At 36.1% G+C, this 24,729-nt stretch overlaps 1 protein-coding gene across 1 annotated transcript; it reads left to right on the top strand.

The window, feature by feature from the left end:
* Positions 1–11,631: 11,631 nt before the first annotated feature.
* On the top strand, positions 11,632–19,509 carry LOC118752553 (5'-nucleotidase domain-containing protein 3-like; the record flags this gene model as incomplete). The annotated part of the gene is made up of 7 exons (XM_036487458.1): positions 11,632–11,807; positions 11,873–12,100; positions 12,173–12,468; positions 12,525–12,711; positions 12,923–13,063; positions 13,122–13,273; positions 19,220–19,509. Coding segments are annotated over 7 exons (1,385 nt in total), but the record flags the coding sequence as incomplete, so codon positions are not given.
* Between the last annotated feature and the right edge of the window lie 5,220 nt (positions 19,510–24,729).

Genomic DNA, 24,729 nt, shown 5'->3' on the forward strand with positions numbered 1-24,729 from the left:
TCGTCTGTGCTTCGTGAAGAGATTCCCTTTCGAGTAAAAAACAAGAGTGAAACACAATTAATGTCAATTACTTCATTTATTTCACTGATTAAAGCTTCTCTCTATCCGGCGGCGTTGTTCCCTTGCTCTAAGCACAGTCATTATTTCTTTACTGACAGATTTCACTCCGTCCCAGACCTTAATGTCAATTATCATGTATGATAGCAAGTTTTCAGGACTCGGACTAGTCAGATTCAAATCTTTTAATTTGTTTATTTTAGCGGAAAAAGAAGGGCATGCAAAGAATATATGCTCTGCAGTTTCTGGTACATTTCTACATGAACCACACGCCATTGTGTCATCATGACCATACTTGCGCAAGTACTGTCTGAAACAGACATGCCCACTCAACAGTTGGGTCATATCAAAATCTACTTCGCCATGTGATCTGCACAGCCAGGCTTCGATGCTCGGGATGAGTCTGAAGGTCCAGCGACCCGACGAAGACGCTTCCCACCGTTGTTGCCATTGGGCGAGGTTTTTTTGGCGTTCGGCCGCGATCTCGTGCCTAGAGAGGGCTCTGCCTTTGGATCGGGAGCTCAAGTAGGTGCGCTGGATCTCGCTAGCCATTAGATCAACAGGCATTATACCAGCAATCACACTGGCGGCATCATGCGAAACTGTCCGGAAAGCACTACATATACGTAGGGCACTAAGCCGGAAAATCGAGTTTAACTTATTAGCGTACGATTTATGTTTGAGTGCATCTCCCCAAACAGGGGCCGCATACATAACAACCGATTGTGTTACTTTACTCAAGAGTTTCCTTCGATTCTGACTAGGACCTCCTACATTTGCCATTAACCTAGCTAACGAACTGTGGACAGTAGCCGCTTTCTTACTAACCGTTTCAATGTGTATTTTGTATGACAACCTAGCCTCTATCATCACACCTAAGTATCTTACTGCTGGGATCGTCTCAAATACATACCCATTTACATTCAAAGTCGTACTTTCTTTCTTCTTCCTGTTTGTTATAAGTACACCTTCAGTTTTCTGGATAGCTAGCTGCAAGCCATTATCCTTAAGCCATTCGTCGACCAAGTTAGCAGTACTTGAGGTGGCCGTATGTACGCCCTTAATATCTTTCGCTACGACAACTAGCGCAATATCATCAGCATAGCCAATTATTTTAACACCTTTTGGAACAGGGAGGCGTAAGACTCCATCGTAAGCAATGATCCAAAGCAACGGACCGAGGACGGAACCTTGAGGAACACCTCTGGTAACGACATAATCCTTCGTACCTGCATCAGTACTATAATAAAGAACTCTATTACATAGATAGCTACTTATTACGTTTATCAAATATCCCGGTGTGCTGATCGATTTCAGCGCACTAATAATATGCGGCCAGCCTAGTGAGTTGAACGCATTCTTAACATCTAGGGTTACTACCGCGCAGTATTCTTTTGAGCCGTTTTTCCAGCGTTTACCTTTTATTGCTTCTTCGGCTATGTCAGTTACTCTACGTATTGCGTCGAGTGTTGACCTACCTTTTCGAAAACCATACTGTGCATCAGACAAACAATGCGTAGAATCAATATGCTCCCATAGACGGTCACAGAATATACGCTCCAACAACTTACCTAAAGCATCAATCATGCACAGGGGTCTATAAGAGCTAGGTTCCCCCAGTGGTTTGCCAATCTTTGGGAGTAGGACCAGCCTCTGCCTTTTCCATCTATTCGGAAATATACCGTCTTGAAGGCATCTATTAAAAACTCCCGAAAATGCTGATGGGGTTGTATCCACTGCCGCTTTAATGGCAATATTTGGGATACCATCAGGACCGGGAGCCTTGTTGTTTTTTAATCGTTTGGCCGCACTTTCAATTTCCTCCTTCTTTACAGGAGGAACATAGGCATTTGCCATAGCATCTATTGACGCTGGCAATGGTTGGGGATCCGTACGCGGAAAAAGAGTCTCTACTACTTCTTTAAGCAACGTCGGGCATGTTGGCATATGCATTTGGCTAGCTTTGAACTTTTTCATTACCACTTTATAGGCGCCGCCCCAAGGATACTCATCAATTTCATTACAAAGTTCCTTGAAACAATCTCTTTTGCTAGTTTTTATAGCATCTTTTAATTTCTTTCGCAATGATTTAAAACTATCCCTTAGTTCATCCGACTTTATTCTTTGGAATTTTCTTCTAGCTTTATTGCATTGTGACCGTAACGACGCTATTTCAACCGTCCACCAGTATACGGGTCTCCGGTCGTTTCTGCGGACCTTTCTACTCATAGAAGAATCGCATGCCTTGATTAGACCTTGAGTGAGGGCTTCTAAGGGATTTCTGCATTCCCCCGCATATTCATAACGCTGCTTATTTCGCTAATTACTAATTTAAACATATTTATATCAAATGATTTTGTGCACCAACTACTTACATCACTTTGGACGTTTTGACGAGACACTGTAATTGTACTTTTTATTTCAACTATTATAGATAAGTTGTCGCTGTGCGTATACCTATCGATTAGCATCCACGTGATTTTTGTTGCCAGCGATTGACTACAGAAAGCTAAGTCAATAATGGAGCCTCTGCCATTTTTCTCAAACGTGTTTCTGTTGCCTGTATTCAACAGAAGCAGGTCTAATGAAGCAAATCCTCTTAGCAAGGCATGACCTCGATTATTTGTTCTACTGCTGCCCCATTCTAAAGCTCAAGCATTGAAATCTCCAGCTATTACTTTTGGAGAATACATCGTGGCATCTTGCACAAGTCCGTCTAGTAACAATTCAAATTCCTGCTGACTGAGGCTCGGTGGTGCATAGCAGCTGTAAATATAGGTCCCGTCGATCTTTGTTTTAACAAAAAACTCATGACTGCTAGGTTTGCCACTAATGCCTTTTTTCCGCAAACCCATATCGCGGCCTTCTTTTTATGATCAGAGATCCAAGTACCTTACAGCATACTGCATATGTACATATGTATATGTAAGTAATGCAAGCAAATCCTTTTCGGTTGGAACGAATGTACGAATATGCACAAATATATGAATTATGGTGGTAATATATATGTATATAAGTATGTACATATAAATTACATACGTACATACGTGTAGTTAAAGTATTTTCCAAGCGCACACTTTTCAATATAGTGGAGTATCTGCATGTTATTTTGCTATAATGATTGCGTTTATTTATTATATGTTTCTAATAAATGGAACTTAGTGGGGATAATATTGACTAATGAAGACTGAGAGGAAAGAAAAGCAGAAAAAACCAATATAAATTTTTTATTTCTTTTAAATGTTTTGATTCGCCATTATAAGGATATTAATAAGAAACCAAAAATATAAACACGTAAATAGAGCAAGAATATGTATGTATGTCTGTATTACTTAGAAGAGAACTCAATAAAACGAAGGTCTGCATTCAATATCTTGCGCATTTTCTTCAAATTCACCTTTGTATGCAAAAAGCCATCAGAAAAAAAGTAAAACTTGCACTTATTTTACTAAATTTTCATGAGCCATGTAATTGCATATCCAAGAATTCAGATTAAAAATTCCACAAATCTTATGGAAATTTGTGACATTTTTCTGGAGTTTTCTGAAAGTTCGAATTGATTTTATCAAAAGCATGAAAAGTATATTAATAAAAAACAAAAAAAAATTAACTTGTAAAACATTGTAAATATTTAAAATAAAAACGCCATGCACTCAGTTATATTGAGTTTTTATTTATGAACGGTATTATTGTTGCATAAGCGAATAATTAAATTTTTTGTTGAATACATTTAGTTTTATTTGTCCCTCGAAAAATACCCCTTTTTCTCTCTCAGTTGTATTCCAAGTCCCCCAATATGTTCTTATCTGTACCCCTTCTGGCATTTTTGGTCTGGCAACCCTAAGCAACCGGCATTTCCATTTCATTCTTTGTAAGTATGATATCTGAAAAAATATAAGCATATATACTCATAAGTATGTACCTAAAACATTAGTCGCTTATAATGAGCAAATCGCTAAACAAACGTTTGTGAATCATTCCTGCCTCACCCAGCTGCGCACTTTATGCTATTGTTTCTTTTGCACCCGCGCAGTGATGCCAGATTGTGGGTAATTTCCCTATTTGAGGGATATTTTGCATCAAAAATTATTAAAAGGGAAAAAAGGGACATTTCATATAAATAAGGAATTTTCTTTTGACGAAGTTATTGTTGCATAATTGATCAAAATTCAAGAATATTCGACATTCTTACGTAATTAATCGTTCTGAAGATGTGATGTGGAGTGAAATGGTATATAATTGTTAAAAAGTATAAGGACAATTTCGAAAATTTTCTTACGTTAACCAATTCAAGCGCTGAGTAAGAAAGAATCTTTTCAGTTGTAACTGGTGTTTCATGTAAAAAGCGGAACAAATTATCTGATGAAATGTTAAATAGCACATGAATGTGCTTCAATTTTAAAGTCACCAAAAAATTCTTTTAGGCCCTTAGTGAGTGAGCAAAAACATGAAAGTGAAAAAATGAATGATTGAAAAAAATGCAGAAAAAGAGGTTTTTTCTTAACAGCAGTCGGCCCTCGGCAGGCAATGGCAAACCTCCGAGTGTATTCCTACCATGAAAAACTGCTTCTCATAAAAATGCACTCGCCATTCGGAGTCGGCGTAAAACTGTAGGTCCCTCCCCTTTGTGTGACAACATCAAGGGGACCGCCACAAATTGGAGGAAAAGCACATATGTGTAAGCGCCAAACTATTATTATTATTTTATATGAATTTTACTTCTTTACTACTGAAACATGTATATGTTTAAATTCGTTGGGAATTTTGTGGGATAAATTTTCAAGATGTGGGTAATTGAGGGATTTTTTCCCCATTTTCGTGGGATTTTTAACAGAGAATGTCTGGCATCACTGCACCCGCGCCCAAAAGCAGAACAAAACCCAATACAACTAGAGTTTTCTTTGTTTGGGTTTCAATTGTGCTCTCTGTAATGAGTGAAACGAAAGAAATCAATACGATTCATTTCGTTTATTTTTGAACTCTGATTTCCTGCTAATATTTCTTAAAAAAATTACGAATTTCATTTCACCGTTCATAACTTTTTTATTTATCCATAATTTTCTTTATTAGTATTTAACTTTGTTTTTTTTTTTTGTAAAAGAACAGGCTGCAATACAAATGAAAAAAGTGCGAAAATCTGTTTTATTTATAATTTTTTCCCTGTTTAAAGTTTGTATTTTTTTAATAAAATTGAAAATATCTTGGGGGAAATGACCTGATCTAAAAAAAAAACAGAATACAGATTCGTAATCACGACTCAGAACTAATTTTATATATTGCGGCGTTTTTTGTGTCGTTTCAAAACTTGAGAATTCCCCTGCAGTTTTATCCAGACTCGACCCCGATATCCCCAATTAGTGCCCCGCATATGGAGACCGCCCTCTTCACATGTCAGCTTAATCCTACTCAGCTAGAAATAGAGGTGGAAAAATACCGACGATACTATCGACATATCGATGGTTTGTGTTTTCAAAAAATACTATCGATGTTTTAAAACTATCGATACTATCGGCTGTATTGTAAGACTAATTAGTAAATTGTCTCTCATATATTTGTGAGCGACAAATTGGTAGCTCTTATTTCGCAAAAAAAAACGAGAAATAGAAAACTACGTCTGTATTTAAGCGTATTTTCCACTGAAAAAAAATCTTAAATTTTCTAATAAATGTATAGCGATTTTTTTTTCTAAACAAACACTGAAATCAAAAATTACAGGTATATTTACCTTCCAAATATTAGGGTCTGGTGTTAAAAATATATCGTGTATACAATTACATAACTTTTAGTTATGTTTGATGAAATAAAATTATATTAAACAAGTAAAGAAGTATAAGCTCGGGCGAAACCGAACTTTATGTATATATCCGGCGCAGGTATCAAATATCGTCGTTTCAACTTTCTCTGAACTACCTTTGCATGATAAGTAGGGGTGTTTAATCGATTTAAAACCTTTTCGATAATATGCAGAGTTAGACTTAATGATATAATTGAGCCTAGTTAGGTACAAATCGATTAAGTGGTTCCGGATGTATACCTTTGTAGTAATTAAATGGTCGGTGCCACGCCCAATTACTAAAAGTCTAGAGGAGTTATTTATTGTTTTGTATTTCAGAAATTTACCGTTATACGGGAAGCGGGTGTAATTTTAGCCCCATTTGAATAATTTTCAACAAATTGCTTTTCCTTACCAAGGTTATTAAGTGCACCGAGTTTGGTAGAAATTGATAAATCGGTTACCGAGATACACATTTGTGATCATAAGTGGGCGGTGTCACGCCCATTATCCAAAAATTTATAATATTAAAATTTTTTGATAAGTGGTTATTGTAATCATCGATTTAAGTGAATTAGCTCCAGTAGTTACTGATTTCAAAGATTTCTTAGCTAGACCCTACCCAAGCCTCGTACGGAGTTTGGTAAGTTGACGGGGTCACGCCCATTTTCCAAAATTTCAAATTAATATTATTTTTTACCACAATTCTGCTCCACAGACAGACATGGCTTAATCGACTTCTCGTTTCATTCTGATAATTTATGTATACATTTGTCCATATCTATCTCGATTCATTTTGGCTGTTACAAACAACCGTTATGCGAACAAAGTTAATATAGCCTTGTGCACAAGTGCGCTCGGGTATAAAAAACGCCCGAAAATTTTATCAGAGAGTTAGGCGACTTACTGAAGGTTTCAAGATCAGGGCGAACTTCTGTAAGAACAACCAGGGCGACCTAGAGACTGATATCCAGAACGTACTTAATTTATGGAGGAAGCACTTTTCCACCCTATTGGATGGCAGCAGCAGAAATTAGTGGAGAAGACGAACCCGAGCCCCCTGTCTATGACGATGACGATGACGATGAGGGGCTGACAGCCTGGCAGCCGAACTATTCAAGTACGAGGAGTTGATAAGGTGAATGCATCATATCTTATGCAGAATATGGTCAGATGAACACATGACCGACGACTGGAATTTAAGTGTGCTTTCTAAGCGTAGGTTACAAGGTCTTATCGAGCGTATTGTGTGAGAGACTGAAGCCACCGTCAACGAACTGATTGGACCTCATCACTGCGGCTTTAGACCTGGAAAATCCACCACAGATCAGGTATTCACAATACGCCAAATCTTGGGAAAAGAGAGAAAAGGATCGTACTCACCACCTAATGTCGATTTAAAAGCCGCTTTCGACATCACGAAAGGAAGTTGTCTTTATGCTGCGTTGTCTGAATTTGGTATCCGCGAGAAACTAATACGGCTGTGTAAAATGACGTTGAGCAATACCATACGGACCTCTCCGAGCCGTTTGATACCAAACGAGGTTTCAGACAAGGTGTCTGTCTTTCGTGTGATTTCTTTTATTTGATTTTGGAAAGGATAATAAGAGCCGTAGAACTGAACCACTCAGGCACAATACTTTACAAGAGCGTACAATTGCTGTCGTATTCCGACGACATCGATATTATCGGTAAACACAAGGACTACGTTTGATCTGTCTTCTCGGGATTAGAGGGAGCAGCAAAGCGAATGGTTCTGGTGTTGAACGAGGACAAAATGAAGTATCTCTTGTCATCACAGAAACGGTCAGAGCATACGCGTCGTGGTACACACGTCACTGTTGTCAGTTGCAAAAAGTAAACGATTCCGTTTATTTGGGAAGCTGCATTAACACCAATAGTGTCAGCCTTGAAATGCAAGGGAAAATCACTCTTGCCAACAAGTGCTACTTTGGACTGAGTAGGCAATTAAGAAGTAAAGTCCTCTCTCGTCGGACAAAGATCACACTCTATAAGTCACTCCTCATATCTGTGCCCATGTATGGCGCGGAAGCATGGACAATGAAAACATCTGATAAAGCGGCTATTTACGCGTTGGCGATAGCGAATACCGCAGATGACTGTATGAGCTTCACAACGATATAGACATAGTGCAGCGAATTAAAATTCAGCGGCGCCGCTGGCTTGGGGAGCCGCGATGATGGTAACAGAGGAAGAGGAAGGCCTTCTCTGCGTTGGAAAGACCAGGTGGAGAAGGACTTGGCTTCACTTGGTATTTTGAATTGGCGTCAGTTGGCACAGAAGAGAAACGACTGGCGTGCTGTTTTGCACTCGGCCAAATCGCTTAGGCAGGTACAGTGCCAATAAAGAAAAAGAAGAAGAAGGCATATACATCCGACAATGAAAGTCGAGGTAAAAAGGAATAGGTCAAGCAGTTTCTCCAATGTTAATCAAGGATCTTAAATCGGTGATTAAACCGAATCATGGAGCTTATATTAATTTACTTATCCCCAGTTTTACCAATAACTTTTAAAATTTATGAGACTTTTACAGCCGATTTTACCAGCAATTTAAATAGAAAATGATTTTTTATTTTCTGCCAATTTCCACATAAAATTCAAATAATTTTTCACTTAGGCAATCCGCACATTAAGCGCCTAATCATAGCAGTGTAATCGTTTCGGCATACTAAAGTATGAAGCTTTTATTAAGAACACATGTATTTGAATGATGATCTGTACATTACAATTCATAATCATGTTTTCGCCTAATCATAAAAGCTTCATGAATCGAAGCGCCCAACATTGTAAGGCGCTTGCTGTTTTGAAATCTTCATTTGTTTACTTTTTTGTGTTGGAAATAAAAATTATTTGTCATTTCAATAGGAAATAATTGAGAATTAATGATTTCGTGCTAAAATTCGTGCTAATTTTACTAAACTATAAGCCTTTATGCAATATTTTTCTGCAGAAATATTCGCGGAAGTGTATCATTGAGAAAGAACTGCCAGAAAATATATAATGTGTGGTATGTGTGTGCCTCAATGGCTTATGCAGGGCGCGGTAGTGTGCAGAAGTGGAGTCGTCATGCATTCGTTTCGGCTCTACTAAGATTAGGCGCGTAATGTGCGGAGTGCCTTAAATTGCTTTCGTAAAATTGGCTGTTAAAATTTAAACTTACAAATTTTCCGAACAAAATTGTGTCATTTTAAATTTCAACAGGCTGATAAATTTAGAATTGATTGATCCAACATTAATGTTACAGATCCTCAATATCTCTGCCATCAAAAAAAAAAAACAAAGCTTTATGTTCCTATATAATATAAAATACCTTTGTGTTCCAGTATCGTCTGTGGAGTCAGAGAGAGTTTTAAGTTCGACGCGATTAACTATTAATAACACAAGCCAACAAATTTAAACAATGTTATGTTACTTAAAATATTACAGCCGACTCTTATATTTTTTGATTTTGAGTATTAAAGGGCAGTTTTTAGGCTTTTATATCCTCCCATTTATTTTTTTACAGAGGCTCGAAAATGTCCAAAAATGCGTTTTTCGCCATCTTTAAACCTAAGTTTCTCGAAAACTAGAGCTAATCCAATAACTTTACGGTCAGATTCGGATTCTATGGGAAAAACCCACCTGATCCAACGCAGAGGAGGCCTTCCTCTTCCTCTGTTACCAGCAGCGCATCAATACTGTCGGCAAATATCGATTGTCACCTACTATCGATAGTTTTCCACCTCATATCATTCATATGTTTTATTGCAATCTACAATGGATATTTAAATTAATTTGTAATGTTAAATAATATAAACTTACACACTCGTGTAAATGGTAGATAGAAAAAGCCTCTCTAGAGAGCATGCAGGGAAGAATTTTTTTCAGCCCATCATGGGTGGGTCTTTTAGAATAACTTTACTTAAGAAGACCTACCTAAATTATATTCTGAGAATGATTAATGGATCAACCGACCTAGGCGGGGCTTAGTAGTGCCTCTACAAACATAATATTAACCTCCCACGCAGAAAAGAGCTCTGCGCGAAGAATTGTATCCAACGCATCCGGAATTGGACGTTTTTTTTGAAGCGCGGTTGGAACCCGGACTTGGACCGATGAGGATCAAAGCGAGTCCGAAGGTGCCTACGCGAAAAGATTTCTGCGCGAAATAATAACAATATCGAGAATCGATTTGATTGAAAGATGGTATAAGATTGCGTTTCTTAATTCAGTGCACACTGTTCGGAATTGGATTTTATTTGGCATAAATTCAAGATTTTTATAGCAATATATTCTTGATAGCAGTTATTTTTATAAAAGTACATATGTCAACTAAGAAAATTTCCAAATAAAAGATTTGAAGTTTCAACCCTGTGCTTTCAGAACGCTTTCGAAGTCATGTGTATGATTAGCTGATATTTTGTCAGAATTGGTGCAAAATTATTAGTCAGTTGTGATAAGCTTGTGAAAGGTTGGGTTAATTTAAATAAACAAAATTAGATATGGAAAATAAAGGTTAAGGTATTTCTAATAATAATTAGTTAATGTGCATATCGTGTGTGTGTGTTTGTTTGTTGTTATTTAATGTGCTTGTAGTGCGTATTTAAAGAAAAATACTATACAATATTTTTGTGTTCCGTGGAGTAGAACTAGCAATCTGCCAAGTGATGACGGGAACTAATAATACAAAAATGCTTAATTATATTAGATTTTATTTGGGTAATTTTTGCTCATTTTTCCAAAAGTTAACATTTTAAGCGGAGTACACGTAGAAATCTATGTATCCTCCTTACATAGAATAAAGCAAATTCGGAATTTTTTCACCACGTTAATCTTGAAAACTACTGAACGGATTTGTGAACACTTTTAATAGTGGTATTATCTTTAGGCCTGAGAATTTCTATAGGGTTGCCATCTGTCCAAAAAATTATAAGATCCGCACCGTTCTTTGGATTACAGATAATGAGGTGTCAAAATAAGGTGCTTGGCCTCTAGATGTCAAATAATGTACTTATATTATCTTTTTAGTAGGGCTGGCACCATTTTAAAAATTATAATATCTTCACAGTTAGTTGGACTATAAATAAGGTGCAAAGTGAAAGGATACGGTCCCCAGATTTGCAGTAAGGTTATATTTTTTTAGTGGGCTTGCCACCCTTTTAAAAATTACTACCTTACATATACATATGGATTTTTTGTTAATGACATCAGATTTGCACAGTTCATTCAATTTACAAAAAATAAGGTATCAAGAGCTTGGCCTACAGATGTGCAATATTTTTTTTTTCGTGCTAAGTTTGCTAAGAAATCTTTAGTTTGAATATTTAAGCTATTTATGAGGTGTTTGAAGGAGATTGGTATCAATCGAAATACGTTTGAAAGGCTTTATTCAGAACTATATTTAGCAGGGTTTCCACATGTTTCAATAAGCAAATTCAACTTAAAATTGTGGCGATTAGGTAATTGAAGTATGTATCACAATATGGGTGCCATACTAAAGGGGTTTAAGCAAGTTTTAAAAAAGTTTTGAAAAAGGTTATCGTTCAAAAACAACGTTATATATGGGGATAGGAGAAGGCGTGGCCGTACGGGTTATCTATCGGCCTAAGAGTTTTACCATAACTTGCTAATAGCATGAGGAACATATGTACCAAGTTTGAAAATGATAACTTTCTTTTTAGAATTTATGCCAAATAAATTTAATTCCGGGCAGTGTGCAGTGGTAGAAATTTGTACAAATAATTATAATTTTGGATACAAATTAAGGAGAATAGAATAATTATGTTTATAAATTATTTTCAGCTAAAAAACTACCGAAGGATGTTAATCCTTGTGGCGTATTCGCTAACAATGAGCTTGATTTAGAAGAAGTTGACGTGTATGGGTTTGATTATGATTACACACTGGCATGCTACAAGCCTTGCCTTCATGATTTGCTGTATAATTTAGGTCGTGATAGACTGATTAAAAAATTCAAGGCAAGTTGTGTTTTTTCATCTCCTCCCTATATATCATAGGATACAATTTTAAATATAATTTTCAGTATCCTGAAAATATATCAAAATTAGAGTACATTCCAGGATTTGCAGTGCGTGGACTCCATTACGATATAGAGAAAGGTTTGCTTTTGAAGCTCGATTCGTTTCTTCAAATACAGCTGGGCTCAGTTTATCGCGGTCTTACTAAAATTCCCGATGCCGAAGTATTAAAGCTCTATAAAAATCGCATACTTCCTATCGCTTATGTTGAAGGACAATCGAAAAACTATCAGGTAATTAATGGCGATGGACTTTCTATACATGTATCTAGTAGCATAAGTACTGAATGTATGGTTTTGCTAAAGCCCAATACTAAGGCAAAGATGGTTCAGCTGGCAGATTTGTTCTCTGTTCCGGAAATGTGCCTTTTGTGCAACGTTGCTGAATACTTCGAAAAAAATCACATCGACTACAATCCTGAAATACTTTTCCACGACATAAAATCATCGGTGCAATCGTGCCATCCTGTAATGCATGAAATAGTTATGAAAAACGTTGGTGAATATATCGAAAAGAACAGCAGATTGCCGGAATATTTTGAAAAATTAACTAAAGCTGGCAAAAAATTGTTCCTAGTAACGAATAGTCCATTTTCATTTGTGTAAGTAATTTTATATTCACATTTGAACCTTCATAGAAATTCTTTGTGTTGTACAGAAACCGAGGAATGACTCTTCTAGCTGGTGAAAAATGGCGCGAGTATTTTGATGTTATAATAGCTCAGGCGCGAAAACCAAAATTTTTTACAGACGAATCACGACCAATTAGGTTATATGATGACAAGACAAATTCACATGTTTGGGATCGTGTTTCAAAGCTTGAGAAAGGAAAAATATACTATGAGGTAAAACATTTAGATAAGCAAAAATTAACTACTAAGGGCCAGTTTTTCAGTGCCAGTTTAAACTTAGATCACGTAAACAGCGTTTATATTGAACAGCTAGACGACATTTGAATTTCACTTTAGACCAACCATCTCGAGCGTTTAAACCAAGTTTAAACCACAGCCGTGCACTGAAAAACTGGCCCTAAATAACATTAATTGAAATTCTCAGGGTACTGTAAAACAACTCCAAGACTTAACCGGATGGCGTGGGCATAATGTGTTATACTTTGGAGACCATCCGTACAGTGATTTGGCGGATGTAACATTAGAGCATGGATGGAGGACTGGTGCAATTATAAATGAGCTCACGGTAGAAAATTTACTGTTGTCCAAGGCAAAGTTAGCAATATTTATTCTCTTTTGCACAGCACGAAATAGAGACTTTGAATAATGTTAATTTTAAAACCAATGCAAATTGGCTACAAATGTTGACACAACTCATCGAAGAAATTCAGGACTACGAATGTGAGGCTGCACAGATATGCTTACAAAAATGGCAAGCAGAACGAGATATGCTCAGGTACATGTAATATATCTATGGTCTTAATCAATAATCACTTAAGTCGACTTAGGACAGATTTGAGTAAAAAATGAGACCTTATTCTCTTAATAAGATTGCATCTTTAGGGGAAATCCTTAACTTCCTAGCATACTTCTACAAAAAGTGATTAATAAAAAACATAATGGCCAAGTGCTTTTAAAGCAATAAATACCTAAATACACTTGGGATGATGTTTTTTTGATAGCCACAAATTGTGTACAAATGGCTTAAGTGGGCGTTCGAACATAATTTCCTTAAATCAAGTTTTGCCGTTAAGGTGTTGATAGGAGATTATTGCAAAATGAGAACATTCAACAACGATCAGTGGCATATGCATACGGTGACCATATTATAATCAGCCGAATACGGACAAAAAAGCTAAACATTTTAAAAACTTGTTGGTAAACATACATACATGAATATTCCAATATTAGTTGCGTTCCCTAACTCGCAAGAAGTTGCAAGAATTTACAGGAAATTTTTCAACATATATCGTGTACATAAATTTAAAAATCACCGCAGTTTAAAATTTTTAGAGTATTATTAGTTTTTAATTTCTTGAAGTTTTCCCGTTTTAATAAATTCCAAAATTTTCTAAACTTTCAAGACTGTGAATTTGAGAAATTTTAGTAAATCCCAATAATTCAATATAATGATGAATACTAGATTTCTAGAAATTTTTTATTTTTCAAAAATTTTGAGAATTGTAGGAATTCTAACCAAATTTTTTCTAAGTGAAAGTGTCGAATATACAAAATTGATCAAACGAAATTAAAAGTTTTCGAATGTTGAAAACATTTTCATATTTCGTCGTTTTTGAAGATTAAAAAAATTTTTGGACGTTGTTTAAAATTCTCAAACTTTGTTTTATCAATACAAAATTTTGAAAAGTCCAGAAAAGTGGAACAATTTTGGAATTTTTCAAAAATGTTAATATCTTTTAGAATTCGAAGAATTTTCTATTTTTTACACACAAGTACATGAACATAAGAATTTTTCGACAATTTGTGATGTTTCACATTTTTACATTTTAGGATGGATTTTAGGATAAATAAAATTCTCAAAATTTTGGAAAATATAGAAAATTTAATATAAACAAAAAAAGTAAAAATTGAAAATTAAGTACATAATTTCAAAATTTTGAAAATTCAGTGAATTCGAAAAACTGTTAGGACTACTTAAATAACATAACACTTCGAGCTTAACACACAGCTAAAATTTCAAACTCAAGTGAAATTTGATACACTTTTTTTCATGAATTAAAGTTTTCAAAAGCATCCATTCATTAGGTTTGTTCCCCAAGCTTCTCGAGTAAGTTTTCGAGTTTCTTTGATATACGCTCACAGTTTGAACTTTGATCGAGTTTTTCTACAAGTAGCTTCTGGGACAAACCTGTTATATATTCTTGTAATGATATTTCACGATATTCAGTTAAATATTATGAAAATACATGTTACACAGTCTTGGGGGGAAATTTCCCCAATCTCCCCAACCTGGGTCCGCCACTGTAGCCACCAATACTATAATTGGTTTGAACGTGAAGAAGCTTTCTCGTGAAAGTGAAATAGGAACATTTTCTAACGTTCAAAGATAAGCAATTAAGGGCCGGTTTCTCTCTCTGGTTAACACTAATCCCCCGTTAAACGTCATTACCGACGTTATCGACTCCCTGTTATATGCATGGAGTCGGAACGTCGATAACGATGTTTAATCGGGAAGTTAGTGTTAACTGGTGATGGAGAAATCGGCCCTAAGAAAGCATCATGAGTGAAGGTTAGCGAGATTAGATTGCAACGTTATATTATTGTGAGTCTCTGATCACTGCGTAAACTTTGAGGTCTTCGACATATAATAAATAATTAGACGACAGAAAGCATGACCCCACATGATTTATCAATAGAAAAAATAAGAGAGGGCCTAAGATACTGAGCCTCATTGCGTAAGTCGCAATTAGACTAAATTGTACGACTCGACAACACTGGAATTGCCTACTGTCTTGCTGAAATAAGTAAACGACGAAAATCGTCGAAAGCTATCCAAGTTTTCCATTTTAATACACTAGTCTATATACTAGTCGAAATTTTATGCAAGGCCATGTAATTTTTGATATGATTCGATATGATTGACAGCAAGTCAAAAATAGTGGATAATATATTATCGATCACAACTATACAACTCCTGTTGGAAAGGTAGGAACTACGTCTTTTCCAACAGTATTTCAGAAAAACACAATTGTATTTCAGAAAAGGCCAAATGAATTTCAGAAAAGGCTAAATGAATTTCGGAAAAACTCAAATGTATTTCAGAAAACCTCAAATGTATTTCAGAAAAGGGCAAATGTATTTCAGAAAAGCTCAAATGTATTTCAGAAAAGGCAAAATGTATTTCAAAAAAAGCCAAATGAAATTCAGAAAAACACAATTGTATTTCAGAGAAAATCAAATGATTTTCAGAAAAACGCAAATGTATTTCAGAAAAGGGCAAATGTATTTCAGAAAAGCACAAAGCACAAATGTATTTCAGAAAAGCATAACTGTGTTCTAAAAATATTTTTTCTGAAATACATTTGTGCTTTTCTGAAATACATTTGCCCTACAACAATAAAATGCTTTTTCCGCAAAATCTATAAAGGACCCTTTTATTTCTCAAAAAAAAAAACGGGGTAACAGTTATTCGTCGCCACGCTGTAAATAACTAAATTTTTCTACATTTTAGTATTATTTAGTTGGATCTTTGCAAAATAATTCAGTAACAAAAACACAAAAACCACATTGCATTAATTGAATGATTTCCGTACTGATTAACAAATTGGTACTCAGTAACCTTAGGGGCGTCTATGTTTATCATAGTTCATCAATGCACCTTGCGACTTAAGGAAATCCACCAATGTTGAAAAATTGTCTGACAATATTTTGCGTAAATTCCGGCTAACAAATAGTTTTATCCATCAATTTGTTTATCACGGTATTTTCCACTCGATGGATTACTCTACACAACGCTAATTTGTGGACCCCATGCATTTGATCATGCCATTATTACGCTCACTGTTATATTAAGTTCGCTCCAATTTTCAATAAAATTTTTTCAATTTGGCTACGAGATAGCCGAAATTTTTCTACTACACCAGTATGTAAACGGTAGTTGATTTGTTCTTTTATGACACGCCTTTTATTATTTGCAGACTGTCCTCCTCTACTCTCTTTAGTGACACCGCTCACTTTAATATTTAATAGATCTCTATCTTCATGTACCTTCATAAATGATTGGAAACGTACCACTATCACCCCAGTATTTAGAAGTGGCAATACAAGTGATATTACGAATTATAGGCCAATTTCAAAGCTTTCGTCGGTCTTTAAACTTTTCGAATGTATTATAAAAAATAAGCTGCATTTTATTGTGAAGCAATTGATTAGTCCTAATCAACATGGGTTCGTGGCGGCCAGGTCCACATTAACTAATCTGAGTTTTTACAGAGGACTGCTTTGCGACTTTTCGACGTGGCTACCAGCTTGATGTGATTCACACCGATTTCTCCAAAGCCTTCGATAAGATTTCCCACAAATTATTGGTGGTTAAACTAGCTAATTTTGGTTTTCATTCTGTTTTTTTTTTTTGGATTGGATCAAGTCGTTCTTGGATAATAGGAAGTCTAGTGTTCTTATTGATGGTGTCTCATCGAAACCATTTATTGCAACCTCTGGAGTTCCTCAGGGTAGCATTTTGGGTCCATTATTTTTCATTCTTTTTATAAATGATGTATCGTTGTGTTTCTCTTCAGCTCGGTTTCTTCTATACGCGGACGACCTAAAAGTATACTCTGCGGTTAGATGCCACAGCGACTCGATCAATCTTCAATCAGAACACAGTATGCTCTATAATTGGTGTGCAATGAATCATCTCACATCAATAAATGCCACAAAGCTACGTTCTCTAAACTGCCTAAACCTCTGTGCACTTCGTACCATTTAGCTAACACTTTTCTCGAATTGGGTGAAGTCATTAAACACCTGGGAGTGTTTTTTGATCCCCAGTTTAATTTTAATGCGCACATGAATTACACCATCTCAAACTTTCTTGCTATGCTAGCTTTTGTTAGACGACATTCTTCGCAATTTTCGGACCCGTACACACTTAAGACTTTGTTCACTGCCTTTGTACGGTCTAAACTGGAATACGCTACGTTTATCTGGAGGACCGTATCACGCTATTCACATCAATCGTCTGGAGAGAGTGCAAAAAATATTCCTACGCTGTGCTTTGCGCAGCCTATATTTTTCTGAACCGATTCCACCATACGAGTCGCGTTGCCAATTGATTAGCTTATTTACATTAAATAATAGACGCTCACTACTGTCTATGTCATTTCTTCTCGACATCGTCTTCGGTAAAGTCGACTGCTCGTCCCTTCTTGGGTTGATAGATTTCACTGTGCCGAGTAGAAACCTTCGTCGCTTTGATACTTTTCGTATTGGTTTAAATAAAACGGTTTACAATGCAAATGCCCTCATTGTTAGGGCTTTTAATGAGTACAACTGTTTCTCGAAATTTTTGGATCTTGACTTGTCGGAATCAAAATCAATTATATACAATAGATTGAAAAACTATTTATTTTGTAAAAATTTAGAATAGCCTTTATTGTATTCTACTCTTGTTCTTTTTACGTTTTCAATTTGTAACTAAAATATATAGCTTGTAATTTTTCATAACGTCTGTACCATATATAAATTTAGACATTAAATAAATAAATAAATAAATAATTTGCATAACTTATCACTTATCCGCTAAAGTCTTTTTGCTAAGCATTTCAAATTTTAGTACAATGCTTATCTATGATTTTTAATGGTATATTATACTTATAAATTTTCATTTGAGTGACTTTTCCCTATCAAATTGGTGAAACACAAAACTTTGCGCAAGTTCGATAATTTGCTAAAATGCTAATGATAATTCGTTGGTGCAATAAGGTCCTGCACTTACAAAAGCATGTTAATAAGGGCAAAGCAACTTTTTCACTGCAAAATTAGGCCTCTGTTGCACAACTGACCCAAAAACTTGGGGAACAGTACCTAATTTGGATATAGGCCTACAGTTCAAAACATCATTATTGTTGCAGTTTTTATAAATTGGCGTAACTAAAGCATTTTTCTAGTGGCCAATAAAATATCCGGCCGAAAGAGACTTGTACAGAATTGTTAATGGCTGAACCCGAGAAGAGCACCGTTTGAGCATAGCACCTGAATGGCCATCAAAATCCAATTTAATAAAAATTTAAGGAAAATGTTGCTATTCGCCTTCTTGTCATTAAGGAAGAGTAGTAGGCATTGAGTGTAATCTATCTGGGTTTATAGCCACGCTATTCCAATGAACTGATAAAAGCAAGTAAATAGAAAAACAGCACAGGATATGGGACGGTTTCAGGACATTAAACAAAATACTGAACATTTCGTATCCCGTACAAACTAAATAAATTATTAGGACGTTTGATTAAAAAAGAGGACCATCCGGTACAATACAGGAAGGATGGTCACCGTACATATGCACTTAACTCTACATAAACTCCTAAGATGACATAATTTCTTGTGCTATGTGTGTTACGTTTTGCAATAAACACTTATATTGTTTTTTTTAATAACTTTTTTTTTAATAACTTTTTTTTTAATAACTTTTTTTTTAATAACTTTTTTTTTTAATAACTAAATAAATCTATCTTTTGAATTTTTAATTATAGATTTGTGGAAGTAAGATTCTTTAAATCTTTATTAAAACTTTTCAAGTGCACTTTTATATTTTTTTCAGAAGGAGCTTCAAATATATAAATTAGGTTTTCTCAGAACTGTGATTTTCGACTTAAGCGACTACTGCTGATGACCCCAGATATTTATAATCTGTAACTATTATACAAATAAAAACTTTTCGTTACAGGAATCAAACAAAAATGGTATTTAACCAGCAGTTTGGCAGTGTATTTCGGACGTATCACAATCCAACGTATTTTTCGAGACGTCTTTTTCGCTTTGCTGATATATATACGAGTGATATCACAAACTTGGCAAACTATTCTGTCTCGCACACTTTTTACCCGCGTCGTGGTGTAATGCCCCATGAGTACATTTCCTACTTCATGTAAACATACGAGTATTTTTTAATAAAAATGTTGGAAATCCGTAGGCTGCACCACTGTGTTATACATAGTTTTTCATGTTTCGAATTTACAACATAGTTTTTCATTTCGAACAAATAGATACAGAATAGCACCAATTCTCATATAAAAAAAAATATGGGGATCGATAGAGAACATTTAGCTGGCTGAGGTTAGGAAAAATAACGCCCATAAGTCCAACATCGGCTACGCTGAGCACAGTATTTTTGCGCAGCACACAGAAATATGTACACCAAATTAAGGGTGGTATTATCACTTGCGAAGCGAACGGTTTGGCGAACGCAACTAAAATAAGCATTAATAGTAGGCTTGGGCAGATTTTGAATTAAAGAGTGAAAGAGTAAGCTCTTAATTGAACTAGCTCATTAGTTCGTTCATTAAAGTGAGCTAAACTTTTCCGTAGCGTAGGGCTGCCAGACGTCCTGGTTTTCCAAGATTTGTCCTGATTTAGACAAATTGTCCTGGGGCCCTGGTCCACACTTAAATTGTCCTGGTATTTTAGTGAAGGTACATGTAGACAGTCCTCTAATTTTAAGCAGATTTTCGCTATGAAAAAAGGTTGAGCTTTCTGTCATTAGTAGTCGAAAATCAATAAAGAAACCGGTTTTTTTAACATGTTGAATATCTGACGAGTTTACCTTACCAAACGCCAAAAAAAGTGAAAGTTCCTAATAAGGTACACGGATGAGGGGTCATAAATAAGTACTACCGAGTAGATAATTTCAGGAGCTAAAATCTCATCCAGAAGCCCTTTCTGATAGTTATGCCTTTCCCTCCTTTTTTTGTTTATGGCGGCATGAATTGAACGGCTTCTGCTTTCTGCTACTCAAAAAAGAGCTTCCTGAAGGGCTTTTGTAGGACGCCTTTTGAAGAAGTTTTTTTAATTCATAAAAATCATACTTCTTCAAACAATTTATTTAAGGCTCATATCAAATATGTTTTATTTACAGGTCTATTCTGCACGTCACCGATGGTTTTGTAACCGGAAAATTTTATTACCAAAAGATGTTACCAGTTAACCGGAATTCTGAGTACGTTGGTTATGCAGTTAAAATGTTCAGCAATTCAGCTATGAAGATTTGTGGAATTTCTGGCATTGCATATTTCACGGGGCAATATTTTGTTTACAGCTTATGAGATGGCAACAAAGTTTACCGGTTACAAGAGTGCACAGAATGCGAAAAGGGTTTAAAAATTTACGGAAACTTTATTTGCAGGCTACAAAATTTTTGTTGCCCGCGCAGAATGGACCTGTTAGACCTAAAATGCTTATTGAATCGTATCAGTAATGATAAATAATTTAAAAATATACTTAAGTGCATTCGCGTAAATTGTTAATAGGAAACACCTTTCTAGAAAGCATGTTGGGAAAAACTTTATTAATTCTTATTGCGTAAGTATTTTAGAATGGTATCACTTCAGACAGCCTACCTTAATTATCTTTAGGTTATGCATATACAAAATGGCAAAAATGATCATGAAGCGCATTGTAGGATATATGGAAATTGGCTAATGGTGGTAGGGCAAACATTCAGGACCACATTAAAGGCGCCGAACATTTTTCCAAGTTACCTCACCGTCAAGAGCAATTTGTTCTTTAATGATTAAAAAAATTAAGAACTTCAGTGTTTCATCATCACCAATCATTCAGCCCTACGGATTGTGCTACATTGTTTTTATATCACAAATTTCTTTTAAATAATGCAACGCTGGAACCAATGCAACTTTACTTATAGGCAATGTAAATACTGCCACCATATTCACTTGAACCTTCGCTTTTAATTTGGATGATAAGTGTCCTTGTCGATGTGTTCAGGATTATGCCAGTAGGTAGCAACACTAATAAAAATGGAAATGCAATTTTAAACCACATATCAGTCAAAATTCATGCAGTGGGCCACTTAATTAGCACTGGTCGAGACTTTTATGATTGTTTTTAATCTTTTTACAAATTTTACAATTTATGATATAAATATATGAAGATTGTAAAGTGTTTTTTGCAAAATTTTAATTTTTTTCATAAGTTATTGTTTAAAGAATTTTTAAGTATCAACTCAGAAAAAGATTATTTTCTAGCGATCTACTTAATGAATCCGGTTGAAATTTTTTATGAGTAATAAATAATAATCAAGCTTTCGAAACAAAAAAATCGATCGCTAATTTGTTGCGAATAGCAACAATTTATTTAAAAAAATTAAAATAAAAAAGTCTTCCCAATATATTCCACAACTTTTATCCCAAAATTCAGATTCCTTTTTTTCCGATGAGCAAATTAAAAAAAAAGGAAACTTTCATACGGTCAGAAGTTATGCTACTTTTTCTCCTGATGTTCCGCATACACGACAACGTGGCAGCGCTTAATTGCACGCTTCTTACAGCATAATACCTCTATATGCGAATGCGGTTTGTGAATACAACTACTTTTTTTTGTTCAGATATTAGTAACACGAAGGTTGGTGTCAAATAATGTGTCAATTAATTAACTCGATTTTAATAAAATGTCCAAAGCAAATGTCTGTTGCAATCCTCTGAATAAGACTAAACATAAATCTGCTTATAAAAGCATACCTAGGTTAGGTTAGGTTAGGTTTGAGTGGCTGCCCCGCGCAAAGCGCGAAGCACACGTGGACTGGAAAAGCCCGATGTGGCCGAAGCCATTTCTTTCTTTCCCCCCTTAGTAATTGAACCACCGAGTGCGTTTTATATAACACAAAAAGTCGAGAACGTTCGCCGAGTTCAAGTCGGCCAAACAATCTAGAAAGTACTTGTTGAAGAATTGGTTGCGCATGTTGGCCAGGTCAAGACAATGGCAGATATAGTGTTCGATGGTCTCCACCTCTTCCTCGTCCCTGCAACTGCGACAGAAATCGTTGGTGGGGTATCCTAACCTTTTTCCGTGTGTGCCCATCAGGCAGTGTCCGGTGATTACCCCGACTACTAATCTGAGAGAGGAGCGGCCTAGCCGGGTGAGAGCCATGAATCGCTTTACATCAATCTTTGGCCAAATTTGCCTGGTAGTATGGCAGGTGGTTTCCACAGCCCGCCTTATATATACCTCCTCAACGAGTTTCGCCTTTAGTCTGTGTTTTCAGGAGGTTAGAGGTATTCCCGCATTCTGAGCAGAATTGACTATAGATATTTCCGTCCCCTTCCCTGTCAGCTCGTCGGTTAGGCAGTTGCCAGGGATGCCCCTATGTCCCATGCAACAGCCAAGGAGCATTTTGATGCCAGCTGGTTGAGAGTCTTCCTGCAGCGCTCCCGTGACAAGCATGGCACACGCTCCACCTTGGCTCTGTATAAGGTATTGTTTTGCGCAGGCCACCATACGGTGACCCCATAGAAAAGGATGTGTCTTATCACAGCTGGTTTTATTCCCCATTTTTTGCCAATAGCCGTCTTGCAGGCATACAGGGCAGTATTGGCCTTCCTTGATTGGTCTTCAATGTTTCGCTTCCAGTCAAGTTTCTTGTCCAGAATAACTCCAAGGTATTTCACCTCGGTTGAGAGAGTAAGTGCCACCCCGTTTAGGGTGGGAGGTTTAAATAAGGGAGTTTTATACTTGTGAAAAGTACCATTTCTGTCTTGGCAGGATTGACACTAAGTCCCATTCCATGGACCAGATGTTTACCGGACCAATGGCGTTTTGCAATAACTCACTCAGGACCTGAAGATGTTTGCCCGTTGCAACGATTGCTATGTCATCGGCGTACGCTATGAGTTGACAACCGGTGCTCTTTAGGCTTAGAAGTATGGTGTTCACAGTGATCGCACTTCTACCACATTGTGGTAGATCTACCACTTTTCGGAGCATCCACCACATCTACCACACAAGGTCTGATATCTACCACATTTTCGCATTTTTGAGTAGTTATAATCATGATAAAAATATAGTAAGGTAGGACCGCACTTTTAAAATTCTTGACGCTTCCAAGCAATTTAGTTTTTAAATTTACTCGCAAACTCACACACACATTTTCATTTTTAATCTCAAGCAACAACAATTTCGATTTTTTATTTTCACTTTTATAAATGCTGGCAAACTTCAAAAAAAAATCATGGCCGACAAATTGAGAGAACGGTTCTACCTTGTTATGTTTTTATCATGGTTATAATTAAGCTCCACATGATTTTCTTTATTTCTTTAATTTTACGAGCAAAAATTGACCAACACTAAACACTATGTGATAACAAGTAGGGACACGATATCGAAACGAAAGTATCGATTTAAAGTATCGCTGTAAAAATATCGGGTTCCATTAATATCGTAATAAAAAGACCCGGTATTCCAAATATCGATTAAAAATTCAAAAAATTAAATCTGAATATTGGTCAAATTTTCTATTAAAGAATTAACACTTTGCACTTTAATAAGCACATCACTGAAGGCGCGTCACATACAAACCAAAGATAGTACAAATTTCTGCGCTTTAAAGTGCAAAATATATCTATATTGCTTTACATATAAATTCCAATGTAAGTAGGGTTATAGTACGAAATAGATTTGCAAGAAATGGTACACTAGCTAAGGCTGAAATTCATGTTTTATTTGCGTTAAAAATTTGTTTAATGTTAACAACAAAACTTTCAATAGAAATTTTAGTAAGGTAGCGTCACGTCAGATACTGCGGCTGATAAAAAAGCAGGACAGATTTTTACATTTTTGGAATTTGGAAAATTAACTTTAAATATTTTAAATATTACTACAAAAAGTTTTATACAAATAGTCTTGGCCCAATTCCCAAAGTTTTGACATTTTTATACCTTCCATGAGCATTATAACTTTGGTCCGATATTTGTAAGTACCAGAATAAGAAGAGATAGACCCATCAAAATGTATACTTAAATGATCAGGACGTCGAGCTGAGTCGATTTAGCCATGTCCGTCTGTCTGTCTGTCTGTCTATCTGTCCGTCTGTTTGTATGCAATCTAGTCTCTCAGTTTTCGAGATATCCGGATGAAATTTGGTAGGTGGGTGTATTTTTATAATGTGTGAAGTGGACGCGTTCCACTTCCATAATTGCGGGGGCATACCTGCAACCTCCGCGCTGTGTGGAGCCCTAGCGCTCCGCTGCTGTGCCGACATTGAGAACAAAAAAAAAGGAGCCCTGGCGCTCCGCTGCCGTGTTGCTTGCTGCGGGACCTTTGTAGGTTGCGGGAACTTGTCTCGCACATTCCCAAGCTGCTGCTGCTACCTTCGATGGTGTCTGGACGGGAGTCGGAATGTCCTGCTAACTCCCAAAAAAGATATTCCCGGATATTTTCACAAACACG

The sequence above is a fragment of the Rhagoletis pomonella genome, unplaced genomic scaffold, assembly GCF_013731165.1.
Source record: "Rhagoletis pomonella isolate Grant_MI unplaced genomic scaffold, Rhpom_1.0 Rhpom_scaffold_01646, whole genome shotgun sequence".
In the NCBI taxonomy this organism is placed as follows: domain Eukaryota; kingdom Metazoa; phylum Arthropoda; class Insecta; order Diptera; family Tephritidae; genus Rhagoletis; species Rhagoletis pomonella.